The sequence below is a fragment of the Cornus florida genome, unplaced genomic scaffold, assembly GCF_030987335.1.
Source record: "Cornus florida cultivar Cherokee Brave unplaced genomic scaffold, ASM3098733v1 CherokeeBrave_3.0.0_Hap2_Chr05, whole genome shotgun sequence".
NCBI lineage: Eukaryota > Viridiplantae > Streptophyta > Magnoliopsida > Cornales > Cornaceae > Cornus > Cornus florida.
In genome coordinates, this window is record NW_026775575.1 from 106,383,487 (window position 1) to 106,404,610 (window position 21,124).

The 21,124-nt window shown below is 35.6% G+C and overlaps 2 protein-coding genes and 1 pseudogene across 2 annotated transcripts; 1 reads left to right on the forward strand and 2 right to left on the reverse strand.

Moving 5' to 3' along the window:
• Nucleotides 1-157: 157 nt before the first annotated feature.
• LOC132308288 (uncharacterized) lies at nt 158-3,463 on the reverse strand. The gene has a single exon (XM_059806329.1). It carries the CDS (start codon nt 3,266-3,268, stop codon nt 263-265), a length of 3,006 nt encoding a protein of 1,001 aa, XP_059662312.1. The 5' UTR covers nt 3,269-3,463; the 3' UTR covers nt 158-262.
• A 5,028-nt stretch (nt 3,464-8,491) lies between these two features.
• On the forward strand, nt 8,492-11,814 carry LOC132308291 (WPP domain-interacting protein 2-like; annotated as a pseudogene).
• A 5,030-nt stretch (nt 11,815-16,844) lies between these two features.
• Nucleotides 16,845-20,085, reverse strand: LOC132310459 (uncharacterized). Its single transcript, XM_059808630.1, has one exon. It carries the CDS (start codon nt 19,843-19,845, stop codon nt 18,124-18,126), a length of 1,722 nt encoding a protein of 573 aa, XP_059664613.1. The 5' UTR covers nt 19,846-20,085; the 3' UTR covers nt 16,845-18,123.
• Between the last annotated feature and the right edge of the window lie 1,039 nt (nt 20,086-21,124).

A 21,124-nucleotide genomic window follows, 5' to 3' on the forward strand; every position in this document is an offset into this window, starting at 1 on the left:
GTTTCATTGTTAGCTCTTGTTCTAATATTAGCCTAAATTGCATTAGAAACTAGTGTGATTATTAAATATTTGCATGTGGAAATTGATGATTCCTCTTCTTAGAAATATGAATACTGTGCCGTTTTAGTTGAAATTAGTGTTTCATAGAAAGGAAGAGTAGGAGCAATTTGATACTTTTATATCTAACTAGTGAATAACATGGTTACAGTGTAAAGGAAAGGTGAGCTACCAAAGTATAGGACTTTTGTTTTGAAACAGAGCATCATATCTTACTTCTCAACCTGACGATCTTTGCCAATGTTTCTTGAGCAGACAGTGTTTGAGCATGGTTATGTCCCAGCATTACTGTCCTGATACTAATTGAAGTTCGGCAGAGCTGTTCACCACTATCAAAATGCCCACCTCTAAGCAGCAACTTTGCTCTGGTCTCCAGCAATGTAGCTTTCAACAATGTTACTTCTTGCCATACATACTCGTCGACCATCTGAGTTGATTGTAACTTTTTCTTCCAGCAAAGTGACCCATGGCACCAATCCTGTATCTGAGACACAAACGACTTTTCTACTTCTTCGAGCACATTTGTGCAGACCTTCAGGAGCTCTAAGGCCGAGTTGCATCTTGAGAATGTTGTGAACGCTCTAATTGCTAGAGGAAGAGCAGTTTTCTTAATGAAGAGAACCATATCAGTTGCTTTCAGTTGGACTAGTGGGGGTTCAGATTTGAAACCGAATACAAGGAATGCTGAAGCCCAGAGGTGGTCTGAATTTACCAATGGATTTCCAGTTTTCCTTACACCTTGAACCATTGCCTTAGCAGCTTGCAGACCATCTTTTCTTTTCGCAAGCACCTGAGTTATGGGGTGGAACTGGATCCAACATCCGGGCTGCCTATTAGCTCTTCGTGCCAAACCTAGTTTAACCAAGAGAAGGGCTGAATCCTCTTCACTCTTCCATCTTTGGGTGCCTGAACAAAAACCAGAGCAACAGCAGAACACCAGACTCAAGCACTTGGTCCACTTCCTGAATTGATTTCTGGTGGGAGGTATATTCTTTGCTGCAGCAACTAGTAAATTTGCTGAAATTGGTGCTGGGGCGAACCAAGCCCCAACAAGAAGCATGCTTGAGGCAATGATGTTCTTTCTCCCATCAGTTTGCTGTAAGACGGCAGTGCAAAAAGTGAGGACTTTCATTAGGAAAGGATTGCTTCTGCAGAATTGATTATCAGTGATGCTTAGGCTACAAGAAGTAGAAGCTTCCTCAAATGGGAATTGGTTCACGGCTTCAAAAAGAGCAGACGGTGTGATTGCAAGTTCAGAAAGTAGAGAACCAATCACCCACAACCCATAGCTTGACCTGCCCATTTTCTCCTCAAATTTCCTGAGAAATTCTACCTCCTCAGCTGGGTAATCTTTCTTCCGTCTTCCTCTGATCAAAATCATTGCATCAGACAAGGGCAATGGCTGAAGCTGCATCGGATCAAAGTTCATAACTCTGGAGAGTCTGGTTGTAACGATTACATGGGTTTCTCCAGTGTTCCTTGGTATTAGGTCATATAGATCTTTCCCTTCCGACCATTCCTTTTCAGTCTCTAGATTATCGATAATCAGTAAATAAGGCATGTCTCGAGACAACTCCCTCTTGACTCTCTTGAATGCTTCTGCTTCCTGCTCGTCAAAGCTTCGGAACCTTCCTCTTTCTTTCTCTGCATCCGCTGTTACATCCAACCCTAAATTGAGTGATAGGTTCAATATATTTTGCCTGAGGTACCGAGCTTCACCACCTACCCACAAAACCATCTTGTATCTCTGGGAATGCCTGTAAGCAAATTCCAATGCAAGTTCTGTCTTCCCAACACCCGGATTTCCATTTATACATAAAACACTGCTGCCAAAGCTCTTGTTTTTCCCGCTTTTTGACTTCTTGTATTTAGGCCGCTTCGATGAGCTTCTTACAATGACTGGTTCAACCCAAGCCTCCAACTTTGGTTCTTTGCACTTCCCAATCTCCAAATTAATATATCTCCCTCTACCTGTATCAACTTCAGTTTCCTCATCCGCAAGACCTTCAGATTGCCCTGGCGTTCCTCCCTTAATCGTCCTCAAACAACATTCTGGCTCAAGATGATCCCCACACCCGAAGAATGCAGTTTCAATCTCCATCAGCTCTTTCTCTCTTCCCACAAAAAATCTGTTTCTTGGAAATGGTAACTCCTCAAATCCTTCTAGTTCTAGCCCAGTCCCAGTAAAACTCTTCCTTCCAAGCTTTGCCCTCAAAATCCCAGCAGCTCTTGATACACAGCTTCTCCAACTATCCTTGTTTGTTTCCAGCTTGAATTCATGAGACCTCATCAGTCCATCAATAGCTTCTTTGCATTCTTTATCATCTGAATTGCGGTTGATTATATCCACCATCTCACTTGCGTTTGTGTCAAAAAACAGTGGTATTAAATTCTTCTTTTGAGCAAAGAATCTGATCTCCTCCAAGCTGAGATGGTTCAGGAGGCTACAACTGGTGACAACCACAACACCGAACGTCACTGAGCAAATAATACGGTCAGCAATCTCGTGGCTCTGATTCTCCGAGTACTTTGCCCTGTCCGCAATAAAGCAAGCAATTCCTTGGAGCTCGAGCTCTGCTTTAAGCCACTTGCAAAAACGTACCAAATTGGGGTTCTGACCATGAAATCCAATGTACACATCGCAGCTGCTGAGTTTGGCACTGGAAGCAGGCGAGACAGAGCCTTTTGCAAAAGAAATTCGAGGGACTGGAAAGGAAAATGAGATACGAGGAGCGGTATCAGGGCCAGAAACTGGCACGCAGGTCAGGATTTTGAGCTTTGGGTTGTTGTTTGGATCATCTGAGAAATCGTATTGCTCTGGCGGGGGAGTGTAGGAGGTACTTGGGATGTCATCGGATTGGGAACCACAGTATGACACCGGAGGTGAAGAATGGGTGAGTGGAGTTGGAGTGGGGTTTTCACTTGGACTTGGGACTAAGGTGGCCCTTGGAGATATGTAAGGTGATTGAAGGGCAGAAACAAATGCGGATGATGGAGGAGAGATGAGAGACGGAGAGTTATAAGGAGATGATGCAATTGAACTGGTTTTTAAATTAGGTGAACGCGAATCCGAAGTTGCAGAAACAATGGTAGTATGGATCTCCTTACCCGGTTTGTGGCTAGCACTTGCTATCTTGATAGTGAGGGACTTGGTATCAATCAATGGGATTTCCTGAGGAAGCCGACCAGGTAGTGGTGGTTCTTTATCCATATTCAAGCTATGAATGTATAAAACCCCAAAAGCTTTGGTTTTGGTTTTTGTAAAATCTCAGTACTTTACAGGGAGGGCAAAAGAAGAGATTTATTTGTTAGCAGGTTAAAAAACTAGAACTCATTTTATGGTGAAGTTCATGAAGTCCCTATGTCTCATCTATTTCAGAGGTCTTCACAGGCTCAATATTGGGCTGAGTGGTTTCAGAAAAACAGAACTCTGTGTTAGATTCAGTGCTCTAATTTATGTTGAAAGATACAATTCAATGTGTGGCTATGAATGAAGAGTTTCCAGAGAAGGAATGCAGGAGTGAGACTTTTGATCAGAAAGAAATATTACATGAGATATACTGTAAGATATATCATTGTCTTCCACTGTGGGCCTCCCTCAAGTCAGAAACCATACCTCATTTTCTTACTAGTCAAAGAGTGCATCAAAAATGTGCAGAAGCAGCATCAATCAGAAGTTGATTACAGAGCTACACCAAAGAATTAAGGTATATTGTTTCATTGATCTATCATAGATTATTAGAAGAGAAGCAAAAGTGTCATAGATTAATAGAAGCTCCTCAAAAAACAGTAAAACAGTGTTTATTCATTCACTTTACCTGGAGTGATGAAGAGAGAGCCTCCTTTGCTGCAAACCCAGAGAACCTCTCTTTCTCTCTCTGTAACAAGCTGTACAAATGAAGGAATCTAATGTATAGGTTGGATCTATAGGATTTGAACATAAAATAATACATAAGAAGTGCTTAAAAAGGAGTTGCAGATGGGTAAATGGTGTTATATTCTATGCTTATAAATTAATCTTTTTGTCTTGGGCTAAGTCCATTTCTTTTTGTTTTGTGTGTTGGGGAGTTTAATCTTTTCAATTCTAAATTAGTAAATCTAACATGGGTTCCCCTCTCCTCACATGAGCCAAAGATTGGTCAGAAAGAACTCAGAAAAGGGCATTGGGAGAGGAACCATTAACTCAGACCTTGTTGGTTGTGGCCAGTTCTTTGCAGAGCTTCAAATGACTTTACAATAAAACAAACTCTATTATATGTTTTTGCTTCTCTCTGTTTGTGTACCCTTCTGACACAGTTGTGACTATTTGCACTGGAAATTGGACCAAAGACCACCAGTACTGAGGACCCAACCAGTTAATTATTCATCTTCATTAAAAGAAATAGAAGAAGAATGGCTCAACCACATTACCTTCAACATGCCAATTTGCAAGAGACCTAACCCATCCCTCCTTTCAGTTTACTCATGGTCATTATCTCAGATGGTATGAGCTTCTTCTCAAATGGGAGTTTGAGTGTTCGAGTTTTGCTAGCGTCCATATATATATATATATATATATTATCTTGACAAACTAGGGGAGAGAGACTCGAATGCGAGTAAATTAGGGTTGATATACTTTTTGCTAGGGTCGATATAGTGGGTGTGTTTGTTTGAATTTTAAAAAATGTATATATATATATATGCATATTGTTAGGGCTGAGCTGGGATTGTGAAGATGACTCAGCAGAAGCCTAGAGTGGGGTTCATGTTTTCTTTGTGCGCGAAGTGTTACTCTTTAAGTTATGCTGACCCCAAAATCTTGATTGGAGAAAGCTGAGTCAACATGCAAGTTCATTGTCAATTCTTCATGTGTTTTATACTACCACTTGGTTATTACTAGATTTACCAGTGTTTAGATTAGTATGGTTGGAACCTGGGACCTACCATTTGTTGTATATACCTCTTTATTGAGTGTCTAGCTTAGGCTAATGATACATGCACATTGAATCATCTATGAAATCTAAAATTATTTGGAACTGCTAGGACATTCATTTAGCTGGAGTAGGCTCATTGAATGTGCTTAATTATATATATATGTGTGTGTGTGTGTGTATATATATATTGTTTGAGACCACTGCAGCTCACAACGGCCCATTAAATCATATTTTTTTGATGAATTAAGGATACCTTGTTCCTCCATATCACTTCAGCTATTTTATTATATGATTGTGCTAAGCTAGAAAAGCTTTGGTGACTCATACAATGTCTATCCTGAAACCTTTTTCACTACTTTCCTTTCATTTTTTCTTTCCCCATTTCATCCTTTGTTTAATTTTTCTTTCTGCAATTATATTAATATATTCCCCCTTATCAAATCTCAGAGCCTGGTCACATGTTGTACTTAGTGGACTTGCAGCTAATTTCAACTGGCTTTGAATTTTATTATTAAAAAATGTATGCTACTCGTTATTAGTATTTAGTAAATGCTTTTGCACCAAATGAGGAAGCCAATTTTCCGAACCCAGGAGAAAACACTCCTTTGATATATTGAAGTGGGACTAAATAATATTAAGTGTCTAAAACAAAAAGTATCCTTAAATAATATTACGTGTCCAAAACAAAAAGTATCCTTAGACATTTCAATTAAGTATAAATGAAGATCATAAACATATTTGTTTTGAACTTCTTTAATTACGTTATTACATACATTGCACGTATACCACTTCAAAATTTTATTTTTATGAGAAAAAAAAAAAATGTATTTTTATGGGTTAGTTTATTTTCCTTGCATGTGATGTGATCCTGATTTTTATTTTCTTGGTTGGTGGCTATCGATTAATAATTGCCAAATTCGTACGTACTTGGCAAAAACTTTGAGATGTAGAAGACAAAATAGGATAGGGTCATTCCCTGGACACTAGTAAAAGACCACTTTATCCAATTGGGTTTGGTGGTGACCCTGCCAAGTTAAAGTTTCTGTGTAAAAAGATTCGAGTAAAAGTTGAATATCCGAAGTTCCTAAAGTGTAAATTGATGTGCGAAGTTTCGTCAGGGCCTGAAATTGGCAAATTCTTGACCGGTCCAAACAACCCCCACCAAAAAAAGAAGGTAAAATTTTGGTAAAAGAGAAGGATAAATCCATTTTCTTTTTTTATTTTTATTTTTGGAAGGTAGGATGAATCCAATTTTTGGTGACCATTCAACCATAAGATGCATGACATTGTCATTTCTTACTGTCTCCTTTGTTTCGACATAAAATAATATTTTAGTAAATACAATGATATATAAATATTATCCTATAAGCAGATGGGAGATATTGACATTTTGACATTCAAGGAGAGTGATAATGGCTAGCTGTGGGGAAGGATTCAAAATTTTAGTAAATACAATGCTCCAGACTCATATCATTATTTAAAGGGTATCACGATTTTAACACTCATATAGTATGCATAAATAAAGGAGTATAGTATGCATAAATAACTAATCAAAAATATTCGGTGCAAGTATTTTTACTTAAAAAAGATTAGTGTTATTTACTCAAAAAGTAAATACTTAGTCCTTACTTAAAAATAGTACGATGTGGATTCTTTGTCAAGAATTATAACTCATAAATCAATACTGTTACGTTAAATCATTTAAAAATATTCATAGATCACATGCATGATAAAATTAAATAATTAATTTCACATGCTACACTTTTGTTTGTTCTAATAACCAAATACAATATTGATGCTAATATTTTTCTTTTAATTTTTGATAAATTTGCCATATTTTCATAATATATACCAATGTTTTCAAGCATTTGAATTAGCTTATTGTAGACGATCAGAAAATCCCTTTGTATTGATGGAAAGTTTTCTCCCTACACCCAAAAAAAACCTTCCCTCCTCTTTCTTTTCTTTCCCTATTTATCATACACTGCTTGATAACCTAATTTCTTTTTGGACTGCAAGTTGAGAGGAAACGGGCCCGGTCTTCGTATTGGGTCCGGCCATTTTAAAGGTCGGGCCCGATATATACGTGGACGGATTCAGGAGTTGAACTGGGCCAATCCCAAACGGACGAGCTGTATCGCTTTCGGCCCAGTAAGATTTTCTGCCCCTTCACTTATATATAATCAATTTAACCAAAAAAAAAAAAAAATTAAAAATACAAACTATATGCAGTTAGAGGCATAAATCTTATTTTTCATTCCTTTAAAACCACAATCTTAGTTAAACCACATCTTATTATTTTTTTCTGTACTAATCTATTCATATTAATTTTGACGTTCTCCTTTTCTAATATTACTCTCATTGTAGACCATATTTATTTTCTAAACTAATGCCCAAATAATTGTCATTTTTTTGCATATGCCCAAATAATTGTCTTTTTCACATGGCCAAATCATTTTATCTCGTTGATCTCCTCAAATCGTTTTTTAAATATATTTATTTATAATTCTATCATTTATTGTGTTCCTCCATATTCACTTCAATATTTACATTTTACACTTATTATTTATTTATTATTTTTTTTTTCAGAGGAGAAAGTGTGAAAGCTGGAAGCTGTACTTGGAAAGATAACCGAACAATGATATAAGACAGAATCTCAAATCTAGCGCGAGTATTTATCTGAAAGAAAGAAATAGTGTTTTGTTGGTCCCACATCCACGTGGCATTTTGTTATCTATCCACGTTCGGACTGATAAAAGTTTTAGTATTATTATTATTTTCAAATTTTCATTAATTTGGCCATAAAGCTTCAAATCCAAGCAGAAGTTGGGTTTCCTCCTCGACCCATAAACACCTCATTTATGGAGGATAAGGTACGTAAAGCATTCATTACATATGAATTCATGCCAATTCCTTTAATTAATTACGATTCTCGCATTTAAATATGAATTATTTTAACGATTTGAATTGAATTGAATTCAAGTGTTGAATTCCACTTGAGAATTCCAATTTGAAAATTACCGGAAACGCAGTAAATTATGATCTTTTCAGATTTTTTTTCTAGATTGGGCCATGAGCTGGAATGATTGTTTGTTATTCTCGATCTTGATCTGAGTTTTTTGGGTAGAGGGCCTAAAAGAACATCTGTATACACAAACCCTAGATTTTACGATGAATTTGAAGACCAAGTGATTGGCAACTTAATATATGGACGATAATGAAGCAATAACCTATGACAAATTAGGAAGTTTTGAAAAAATCATGATTGAAAATAATGGTTTTTGTGATGGTGAACATGGATTATGTTAATGATAAATCGTTGGCCCATAAGAAAGGGAATGATGCTGAAGTTGCAGAGTTGGAAAATTTGCCTCCATTGATAATATTGTTAACTTTCCCGGTGATTACACAATAGGGTTTGGGTTGAAGAAATGGAGGTGGATAAAGAGGGAATTTAATGAGGACGGAAGTAGTAATGTCGATTATTGAGTTCAGCAGTGAATTCAACTAAACCTCCGAACAACAAATTCGGTGAAGCAAAAGAGCAATGGCTCTGTTTCATTCACAAGTGCAATGGTTAGAAGTCTTGGTGTGGTGTCGCAGTAGAAGAGTTTGCGTTGCATATCTCAAATTTGGATTCTAGATTGGCGGTTGGAGCCACTTTTATGGCTGGCGCGGATTTTGCGAACAATGAGGATCGGAGTAGCAAATCTTCCAAGTGGCTAGTGTTCCCAAGTTGAGGTATATCACAATGGTGGTGGGGTGCACATGATAAGAACAGGATGAGGAGCTGGGAAGAATTTGGGTAATTCAGTTCAATGGAGAAAAGGTCGGATTGAAACTAGTAAGAAGCCTAGTGGAGAACAGGTCAAAATCGAGAAGGAAAACTCTCATTCCAGCATGGAATCTGACTTGAGAAACTCCGACTTTGTCTTTATGCAGGGCACTAATCCTATAACTAGTAATGGGAGACAAAGTGGAAGGTCAATCAAATACGGCAAGGAACTTCAAACTAGCTACAACATAGAAAATGCACAAGAATTTAGAGATCTCTCTCGAGACAATTTAGCTGCTGACTTGTCTTGGGAGGTTAAGGAAGAAAAGAGTGAGAATCATAGCTCTTCCTCAGATCAGGATCTTCTGGTTGAGTCTATCCTTAAACTCCAGTTTGCGCAGAAAGCACTTGAAACAGGTGTGTACCTTTCATAATGTTAATTGCTGCTTTATTCAGATGATACTTCGAATTGTGCCTATTTTTTAATGGTTGAAATTTCTAGCAATTTGATGATCTCTTTAGAGATTACCATTGAAATTTGTTACAAAATCACATAATATTTTCTGCTGCTGCTTTTTTTAATCATTTCAGTTTTTAGGAAGTTTTAAAAACTATGGAACCATGGAAATTATCATCATTCATAAATAGAAGGTTGAAATATGTAAGTCATTTTCCCCCTTGAAATAGATATGCAATGCTACATTTTTTTAACATCTAAAAAGCCATATTTGTTTATTAAAATAGAAAAACAAGTTTTGAGTAAAAAAAATACATTTAGATTGTTTTAAAGTTGAAATAGATTTCTTAATCTAATATAGAAAACCCATCTTTTAAGATCATTGTACTCCATATAACATGCATAAAGTTTTGTTCAGCATATTAAAAATAAACCATCTTTCCTAAACTTCTGATATTTGTCTGGTTATAGAAGGAATTTTTATTTTGGAAGACAATTACAAAAAACAAAATTACTGTAAATAGTTCGCATGTTTATAAATGAAAAAACTAAAAGTTCCTGTGTTTATAAATGAAAACAAAATAAATGAATCCAAACAGACCCTAAATTATTATTCTTGTCAATTAAGTTTACCATTTTATTGCGAGATCAATCCCCCTTCATTGTTTTTGTGCAAAAGAACCCAAAACCTTTTTTGCTAAGATGAAGAAGACAATGCTTCATTATGATGTTTACAACATCTTTGGGATGGGAGTTGAACAACTATCTTTGGGATGCAACATTGGGTTAGAATGTGCTAAGAGTTAACAGATTCCTCTGTTATTTATTTATTTATTTTTTTTTTTTGGTAACCTTGGCAAGTTACTCATACAATCATTTTGTCTCCGCTGAGACTTGAACCCTTGACCTTCCACTTTAGAAGGTAGATGAGATACCACTGGGCTACAACCTTTGGTGGTGGACTCATTGTTGATAAACAAATATATGGTGAACGAATGCTAGATAAAGGGGCGTTGTCAAGCTATGGTGAAGAACTGAAGATGTCAAGCTAAGCATTGTTAATTTCTGATGACATCTAAATGCCTGCTGAAGACACTTTTTTATGATTTCTCAAAAACCTCAAAACTGGCCTTCAACTTTTATTTGCTATCTCTGTCACTCTTCCTCTCTGCTTCAACCATGACTTGCATTTCTTGTTCTATTCTTGTTAGAGAGAACGGAAAATTTGATTGTTATGTTCCTCTATACATTTTTAATACTTTTCTGTGATACCTTGGGCAATTCGGGCTGACTTGGAGTGCTTCTGGTCAGGTTTTGATGCATCCTTGTTTTCTTTTCTTGTGTGGTGTTAAGAAATCACTGGATTTTCTTTTTTCAGGCTGGAGTCCTCTTGTCTATATATATCAAACGAGTAATAATTTGGCAATGACAGTATAATTTTCTAAGAGAATATATTGTTTTTGAAGGTGCTCAATTAACTGAGCAATGATTGGCACTTTTCTTATTCCCTTTCTCTTTTCTCTCTATGTATTGTGTACATATATGTGTGGGGTGTTTGGTGTGAGGGGTTTCCACCATATATATATACGATGTTGAATTTCCTTGTATTACCTTTTATGAAATGTTTTGTGAATGAATTCCTGACAGTTGGCAGCTTCTAGATCTTGGTATTGTTGTTTTATTAAGATATCCAATTAATAGAACTATATGCATTGTTGCAGAATTTCTGAAATTAAGGGAGAGCGGAAATGAACTTATTACACCTTCAGAATTCACTTTTGTCGATCCAAATACTTTTGAAGCAAGCTCATCTTACCAGTTGCATTGTGGAGAGACTAAACGAACTTCCTCTGATTCCATGGAAAACCAGGTGATAAGCTTAGAACAGTATGTAAATCTCTTGGAAAGCATGCTTGAAGAGACAAGGGCTACGCTCAAGGAGAAGGAAACTAAGGTTATTGCACTTGAAGCCACTTTAAAGAGTACCAGGTCACGAAAAGAAGAGATGCGAAGCAACATAGAGTTGCAAGAGAGAATTTATAGAGAGATGGAGGCTGAGCTTGAGGGTCTCTTTAAGCGAAAGATTGAAGCTGAGGTTAAGTATCTTGCTCTATCAAGAACAATTGAGACTCTCAGTGTAGCGGAGATGGATGAAATCACACCCTCTGAACAACAAACACCTTTAGCTTTGGAGCAAGTCCTGATGTTGAATAAGATTGGAGATGTGGGAAGCAGTGGGATGCTAAAGAGACAATCCGAAAAGTTAAAGAATTACGATAGAGATAGTGTAGAGTCCAATGAGGTTTTGAAGCTGCGGAAGAGGGTATGGAAGGTTACCAAGTGTCGTTTTATTCAGTTAATATCACTGGTTGTAGTCTTTTTACTGTTTGTCTTGCAGTCATCACCCCGTTATGCTGGGCTTGTACCCACCTAATTTTGAGACCAGGTAGTCTCTTGTTTTTTTTTTTTTTTTACCAGATCATTACTCATTATCTCTAAGCAAGGTCTTTTTTGTTTGTTTGTTTTGTTTTTAGATGTTGATAGAAAGATAGAAACAACACAGTGTCTGTAATTTTATGTTAATTAATTTATCTTTCTCATTATACTGGTCACATCTTCTGTGTTCATTTACAACTTTTTATAAATTTGCATAATTTTGACGGGACAATGGTAAAATTTAGAGTCATAAGTCTAGTACGTAGCACAACTTGAGTGGAAGGTTTTATTCTGCAATTTAGCTGTAATCTCTTGTAACAACAACACAGACACTTGTATAAATAAAAAAAAACAACAACATTGTGTCATTGACGTTTGTAGTGTTTCCCTTTCTGTAAAGTTAAAAAAACATCCTATAATAAGTAGTCCAGAAAGTGCAATAGAAAAGAAAAAAGAACAAAAAAGAAAAAGAAAAGAAAGAGGAGGTTTTTAAGGGTGTTTATTTTGGTAGATATGTTAATTTTAAGTTGAATTGGATGTGGCACAAGAGTGGTGTAGGATTTTGGGTAGATAGTGGTGATGCAAGTAGGATTTTGGGAAGATAGTGGTGATGCAAGTTGATGTTACTGGAATGTTGACTTGGGTCAATGAATGACCTTTTTTTTTTTTTTTTTTTTTAAGCAAATATGTACATACCCTATTACCTCCACCGAGGTTCAAACTCCCAACCTCTCATTTGGAAAGGAATGAGTGATAATGCTGTGCCATTTGGGTCAATGGATGATTGGTAATGTGGTAGTTGTGCACTTGTTTGGCTTATTGGATGATTAAAATCATGTCTCAATATTCACCCTATTTTATTGCGTATCTTCATTCAATATATATCTTACTGCTTATGCATTAAAAATTTGTCTTAGAAAGAGGGGGAAATATATATATATATATATATATATATATATATAGACACACGGGTTGGTTTGGGCTTGTTTCAAATTACTTGAATGTGGTATGAATTACGAAAAATTAACAAATGTAGTAGTGGGAGAGAGGAGAGGCAGCACCGTAATTTAGTAATACTTTCTCGATTTTTAAAATAGGAGTGAGGATTGAAGTTTAAATAGGAAGAAAGTGAGTGTGCATGTGGGGTTTTTTTTTTTTTTTTTTTTTTTAACATAAATAAATAAATAAAAATTAACTGAGTGATCAATGAGTGAGATAGTGGAAAGGTGGGTCCTATATGTTGCATCACTCTAGAGGACCAGAGAGTCCAAAAAATGGCCAAGTGAATATAATGGTCGTTATAACTTCCAAGTTACAAACTTAGAACTGACTGTACACTGTATCAATTCTATTCCCTTTTCTCGCTGCAACTTGTGGAGCTGCATATGTCAACATCTTTTTGAACCACCATTTGTTCACAGTAATTCTTTACCATTTGGCTGCGAAGAAAATAATGTTGAAAACTGAGTAATAAAATGTTGAAGTAAACGAAAGGGAATATATATATATATATATATATATATAAAATTGGTCCAATTCAATAATTTTAAAAACAGTTTTCTCCTTTCCTAAATTCATGTCATTTTGTTACGTACAATTTTTCAAATGGCTGTTTTGTTGAAAGGATTCTCGAATTATTTTCAATTTGTGAAAATTTTAAAAATAATGATGTTATAGGCCATAATTTAAAAGTGATAATATTAAAAAAGAATGGGCATATAAAGTCATTGAACATGATGTAATTACAAATATAAAACAATTTTGTATGCAACAAATACCTACATAGACAAAAATTACCCACTCAAATCGAGTGTGAGGCCTTTGAAAAAAGAGCTAGCTTAGATACAGAGCTAAATGCGTATTATTGAAATTTATGGTCCCACATTGAAATTTATGAAAGCAATTTAGGACTTAATTTATATTGACTCTTGGGTTCGCCATGAAGAAGTGCGGTCCATGGTAGAAATTATAGTCAATTTTTTTATTTTATTTATTTATTTGGTATAGGGAGATTAGACTTTTGAGTTTTGATTTTTTTTTTTTTTTTAGCCAATTTCAGTTTTGATGACAGTATGTTATTCTTATTAAATAGTTGGATTAATTTGTTCCATATTGGAATTACTTATAATGAACCATAATTGCATAGTGATTACACGGGAAATTATCACATGGTCCTAAGATTATTAATTCCTATCAATTACTAAATAATATTTAGAAGTTACAAAAACAAAATAAAAATTTGAAAGAATATGATATATTCAGAATTTTCATATATTTAAAAGAATATGATAATAATTTTATTGAAAATTTAAGATTTGTTATTTAATGTTTCTTGTTTGAAATAAAAGAGTTGCATTCTTCTTTGTATATAATTTGTGTGTAGCATTATTCCCTGGCATTATTCTTACACTTGAAACATTCAAACCTACCATGCCAGACCTTTTAACTGTGTATGAAATTTGTATGGCCCCATTTCGTACAATCAAACTGAGAATTTGTATAAAAAAAAGAGAGTATTAGATGATCAGCCATTAAATGACGTCCATTTTTTTAACTAGCTCCGGTTGACTCATAATGGAGCCAATTTAATTAGTGTATACGAGAGGTCCAAAACGCGCTTTTTTTTTCCTCAAATAATCTCCTATTAAGCTGTGCTCGTGAATGTGACGTGTGTTAAGTAAAAATAACATAAATTTAAAAAATTTCTAAATTAAGAATATGAATGATAATTCCAGACGACACTTGAATAGGAATGAGAATCATATCCCAATATCCCATTTTTTTGGTCTCTTATATAAATTAATAATCCTTTGCTTACCTCCATTATCCATATTTCAAACAATTTTCATAGCCCTTTAGGGCCTTATTTTTTGTTTGTATCACACCATCACGTGTTAAAAAAAAAAAAAAAAAAAAAAAAAAAAATCTTACGAGACCATTTTATAAAATATATAAAAATAAATAATTTAATAAAATGACACTATTGAAGGATGCCGACAATGAACAAGTAAAGATAAAAATATAAAATTAAAAAAAAAAAGTAAAAATAAAAATAAAAAACAAAAATAAAGGGTAAATTAAAGAAAATAAAAATTGTCCAAACCAGTGTACACTGATATTGAGATTTTTTTTTTTTTAATCCCAAAAAATTCAAATCTTTGTTCTACAAATTTTCAAAGTTTTTTTTTTAAAAATAATAATATAAGGTAATGTGCACATAACACTACTATACTATGAGATTAATAGCATATATATCCCTTGGGCATTTTAAGAAGAGTAAAAGAACAAAACGGGTATTACAATACTAATTTATGCCAGAGAGGGTATTTTTGTACAGTGTGAAAAGATTAAATGTATTTTTTGCACACTTTTTCAAATAGGGATAAATGTTCCCCATATTTAACATGTTGTGAGATGGCAAAGTTTGCCAATACTTTTATGTTATATATATATATATATATATAATAACATCATTGCTTGTATTTCTCAACCATGAACTTATGAACTTTGCATTAGGGCCAACCAATACATAAGTGCTTACCCCGAAATAATTGAATAAGAAATAATATATGAAAGATGAATGGTTGCTGTTGTCCACAACAGAATTGCCATCTAAAACGATTGTCTAGATTCCAAGACAAGGTACCATCCACACTACACAATATCACACACTCACCGATATATATACATATAGAAATATGCTGAGTGACATAATATGCATGTATTGTCATGGAGAAAAACTTGAGCCACTATGTTGTGCTTTTCTTAAATCGTTTCTTATCTCATCTAAAATCACAATACAGTCATCAGATCAAATGATATTAAGAAAGAAAAGCCACACCATGCATTTCACACCCAAGCATGATCCAATCCCTTAAATTGTCGCCATGCTATGTGTAACACAATCAAGAAACATTTTCATAAAATAATGCTATCTCATCAACATAAGAAAGTGCAAGTAACACATTAATTACAGACAAGAATGCAACACGTGAATCTTGGCCAACATGATGAATTATATCCCCCATTTTTCGGCACATTGAAACCCTAAGTGCCTGAAAAGAGATTTGAATAGACTATTTCACTATTTCTCCTCTCCCATCAAGCTGCCTCTAATAAACATCAATTGTACGAGAGGACAAAACAGTAGCATTAGACCATTACTCTAACTGGTATAATGACTTCTCCCTTAGATAGATGGGAGACGAGGGGTTCAAGTTCCATAGTAGACAATTGTGAGTATGTTGTATCAGTATGCGTAAGAACTATGATGAAATAGTAAATTAAAAGAAGTGGATGAAAGAAAAGAGATAAAGAGTACATTCATGTAAACCTGTGTGATAAGTAAAAAACAGCTTAGTTTTTTTGAAATATATAAATGATGAACTTGAAAACACTCCCTAAGGATATAATTCCTCGTGAAAAAGGAATATTAATTAATATATAAAATTTTCATATGAAAACATGATAAGTACGTACTCTTAGGAATTGATGACTTAGGCATGGCAATTGCTATGCAAATTAAAAACATGATGCAATCTATAAAAATTAAATTTATATATTAATTTGACGTGAATCACAATTATGACCTCAAATTAGGTCATGTTGAATGATAATATCCATGTGGAGATTGCCTAGAACAAACATGTAAATGCATGAACTCTAAAGTTAAGTGGCAATATATAGCACAATTTGGAACTAAGAAGTTAAGCAAATGGCGTGACATAGGTGGCAATGTATATAAAGTCAATGTAAATAGTAGTATATCAAGAGTTGCTTTCATATGATCACGAGAATGTGTCAATAAAACAGTTGAGCTTTCCCTTTTCAACAGCCAAAGAAATGTGTTTGTGTTCTGTACTACCTTCCCTCTGCCACCTCCGAGCAACACTAACTATTGACTACTCTCTCTCTATACACACACACACACACACACACACACACACACATACTATATAATATGTGAATAATAATCAAGGCTTGAAACTTTCGAGAGGTCATTTCGTGTTTTGCATGTTTTTCTTCTTTTTGACTTGGTCCTTGTTCAAGAATTAAGTGGAGAAACTGCGCTTGAAATAGAGTAAAATCTGAAAATCAACAATTATTTAACTATAATAGAGGAGTAATGATCCACAGTTAGACCATGATACAACTCCAAGTATTTTGATGTGAATGGGGCTGAAGTTGGCGTCACCACAATGACTAATAACTTTGACTGTATTAACGTGAGTGGAGGCTACTACTCTTATTCACGTCGAATAACTCACAATGAATAAGTCTGAATGTTTCGAAATGAGGGAGGCTTGAACAACTCATAACAACGAATAACGGGCCGAGATCTGCTCTACTCACATCAAACCATGCGAAGCACATACTGGGAAACTCTAAATGAATTTTGAAAAGAAAAAAAAATAAAAAAATAAAATTAACAATTGGGTAATTAGGGAAAAAGAAGGTTAACAATTGGGTCTCATGTAATTTTATATATATGTTTAGAGTGACCTCTAGTTTCTTCTAATACTCTTTCATATTATAATAAGCATGAGCATGGGAAGATGATGTATTCTACATCCCAGTCTACACACAAAGACCTCCTTTTAAAGTGACCCCACAACTAGTTCTTTGTGGAATATAGATACAAGTTTCCCCGATCTCTTTTCAAGTAGCTTTTAAGGGATTTCCGTGTTTCTTTAAGAACATTATTCTCTTCAGCAAAATACTACTAATCTAAAAAAGTCCAGATAAGAAAAAAAAAAAAATTAAAGTTAAATAAACTTGCAAGGAAAGTTAAGTGTTTAGGTTGGTGCAGACAAAGGGATTTCTTGACTTTTGCCCATCCTTCTTTAAAGTCCTAGCCATATGACAATATCTGTTCTGGAGACCTCCACTATATGTACTTTGTTCTGTTCACTCGCTCACACATTTTCAATAAATATATAACCACACACACACACACACATATATATATTATAATTTATAATGTAAAACAAAACTCTAGAACAGTTAGAACCACATCTGACATAAAAATAAAAATCAAATTCCACCTGAAATGCATGTCACATACTGCAGAGCAAAAAAACTTGGAATTCATTCAAAAAGTTGAACAACTAAATCAATTCAAAAACCAAAATTCCTTAATTGAATAAAGAACCATATGTATGTGCAGCTTCTTTACATGATTATCATGATCCTACTAGAAAAAGAAAAAAAAAAAAAAAAAAAAAAACCTTTTTGGTTTTTTCCTCCACAGCAAGCTTGGACCATCGTGGTTTCCATGAAGAAAATAAACACAAAATGACAAGACTAAAAAGTCCCTAATAGAGAAAACAAGAAAGAACCAAGATGCTTCCTCTCTCTAAGCAACTGTCTTCCCCACCCTGAAAGCAATGGTAGGAACAATTCTGAACTAAACTCATTCACGAGCCAAAATTTGAGATACATACTGACCTCTCAGTTCCAAGAAGCTGCAAAAGACTGGAAGAAATTCAAGCAAATGAGTTGTAAGAGGAAGATGGATAACAATAACCAGCTCCATGATCATGATCAGACTCAACACCCCCTTCAAACTCCTCCATTTCAGGAAGCTCATTGAGATCAAACTCGAGCACTTTCCGCCCCGTCTGACTAGATTCCCCGGGAGACGTCACCTGAGCTGGAGCTGGAGCAGGAGCCTCCACCGGAGCCGTCCAGTGACACCTCTTGTGACCCCCAAGAGCTTGGCCTGTAGGGAAAGTCTTGTTGCAAATCTTGCATTGGTGCAGTGTGCTCTCCAGCACCAGCATTGAGCTGGCCGCCCCTTCGTCGAACTGGGCATTCGGATTGACATCCTCACCAGCTGAAGATAGTGACTCTTGAATGGTGGTATTCTTGAATTTGTTGTGGCTTGACCTATGTCCACCTAAAGCTTGGTGAGTTGGGAAGCACTTGTTACAAGTGCTGCATTTGTACTTATCAGCTGCTGGTGTTGTCATCACAGTCTTCTGATGATGATCCAATGGAGTGGTATCTTGAGCCGATGATTCCAAATCTCTCAGATTCATCTTCTTCCTCCTCTTCTTGTTCTTAACCACCACTGCAGGATCACATTTATAATCTATGTTCTGTGCACTGAGAAAGCTACCTTCTGTGCCTTGGCTGTCAGATTCATAATCTGTGAAGTTCTTATAATCATACTCATCTGCTTGGTGGTGCCAATCTGTATTAGATAATCTATAATTCATGCTCTCCTGAACTGGAAACACTGCTTTTCCTTTGGATTTATCCACTGTTTTCGGCATCAAACAGCTGGTCTTCACATCATAATCCCTGGTGTATCCAGCTGGTTTCGTCTCCATTATTCTTCGTTTCTTAGATTCAGAAACCCAATTCTTCTCACCAGAATTACTATTCGTAGCCTCAAATTCCTCAACAACGTGTTTGTGTGTGAGTCCGGACTCCAAAGAATTCCCATGAGCTAGCATCATGAGATCTTCCACAGCATCACGCATCTCCTCCTCTTCAGACGAACTTGAAACAGCTGAGGCGGCGGTGAGGGCTTTCCGGCCTCGCCTGGCGGTCACTGACCACCGTGGTAAGGACTGTTTCAGATCAGTAACAGTATCAGCAATCTGATCATCATCGTCATCATAATCATCATCGAGTTTCTGAGGCAAAGAATCCGACACGGAGGAGGACGGACTGGTTTTTGGATCCGCCGCCGCCGCCGCCGACGTACGAGGCTGAATTCCCCTATAAGGCCTCTCGGGATGGCACCTCATGTGCCCAAACAATGACTTCATTGACGGGAACTTCTTGTCACAAATCGAACAAGTGGGTACGCTGCTACTGTTGCTCATCATCACAGAACACGAAGACCCATTGATAGTGTTGTTGTCGTCGATCACATAATCACGGTGTTTTTCTTCTTCTTGTTTAACCTTCTTGGCGGGGGGTTGTTTGTGTTGATTGGTTTTGAGCTCTTTCTTGGCCTGAACGTGAATTCTCATGTGACCACCCAAAGCTTTACCGGAGCTAAACCCTTTGTTACACACATCACACACTCGAGTGATGATCTTAACCTTCTCCTGAGGAGGAGGAGGAGAGCTTTCAAACATCTGTCCCTCTTCTTCTTCTTTCACCTGTGGAATCTTCAGTTTTATCAGAAGCTTCCCTTCACCAATTTCTGTTGTTTCTTGATGCCCACCGCCTGGTAGATCATCATCCATCATATACAATATGTATATATGTATAGCTACGTGAGAACAAAAAAGAGTACTGAGACAGCCCACTGATTTGGATTGGAGACTGTTGAGAGAGAATAAGATGAGTTAAGAGAGAGATCAAGAAAAGAGTGAAGAGAAGTGACCCAATAAAAAGAGATTTGTTTAGATCAAGCAGAGGCGGTTGCTTAGCTGAAGAGAAAAGAAACCCAGCAAGAAAAGGATATGTACCCAACAGTTCGAAAAATCAGATCCTCAATATATTTTACTATATATATATATATATATATATATATATATATATATTATATAAGTATAGTGATTGGATCAAGAAAAGGAAACCAATAGAAGACGACCCAGATGAGTTGAGAGGGAGAACCCAAGAGATAATGAGGAGAAAGAGCAAAGGAAGCTCAAGGATCCTTAACTGCAATGAGGAAATTGACAGTCACGTTCTTGGTCTCATTGCCTCTTCTTCCGGTTTTAATTAGATCTCGTGTCCCTTTCTCTCTCTAAAACACTTTCTCTCTCTCTCTGACTCCACTCCCCCCGTAACATATTATTATTATTATACGATATATTCTAGTCTAGTCCAACTTTGAATGGAATTCAATGACCATAAAAACCATAGGATGTGTGACACTATAATATCACACTATTTTGTTTAATTTTCCTTAAATGTTAGGTTAAGCCAAGAACCTAGCTTTCTTGGATAGCTCTTAGTTGCCTAAAATCTCTTAGTATTATTAAGATCTTTGATTTATTTTCCTAAAATAAATTGATTTTGTATATCAATTGGAATTTTTTTAAAAAGGATTACACATCGAAAAGAGACCTTGAACGATGGAAACAAACTCTTCAATAATCTTCAACTTTTAAATTAGTGCTTATCCCTTAATAACTGTTATTATTATCTCTCTCTTATCTTAATTGCTTTGAAATCAATTTCATAAAAATATGGATTTTTTTTTTTTTTTTTTTTTTTTTTGGTGTATATATAAAATTAGTGCTACCCAACTAATGAACAGTCTGTACTGAAATTCCTAGAGAGAGGTTGACAGGCTTATGTAACTTGCATATTAATTTTTTTCTTTAATACAAAGAATTAATAACCTCAATTTAATTGTCAATTACCATTACTAGTTCCACGCGGTTTTGAACTCTGTTGCTCAAATCATTCCCAGTTATACCCTTGAATCTTTGTTTGACCCGGTCAATCCATTCAAAATGTTACAAGGTCCACTGTATGAATGATGCACATCATTCCTCTACCGTCCATCTCATGGAG

Coding starts and splice junctions, on each gene's coding strand:
- LOC132308288 (XM_059806329.1), bottom strand. CDS start 3,268: ATGGATAAAGAACCACCACTACCTGGTCGGCTTCCTCAGGAAATCCCA.
- LOC132310459 (XM_059808630.1), bottom strand. CDS start 19,845: ATGATGGATGATGATCTACCAGGCGGTGGGCATCAAGAAACAACAGAA.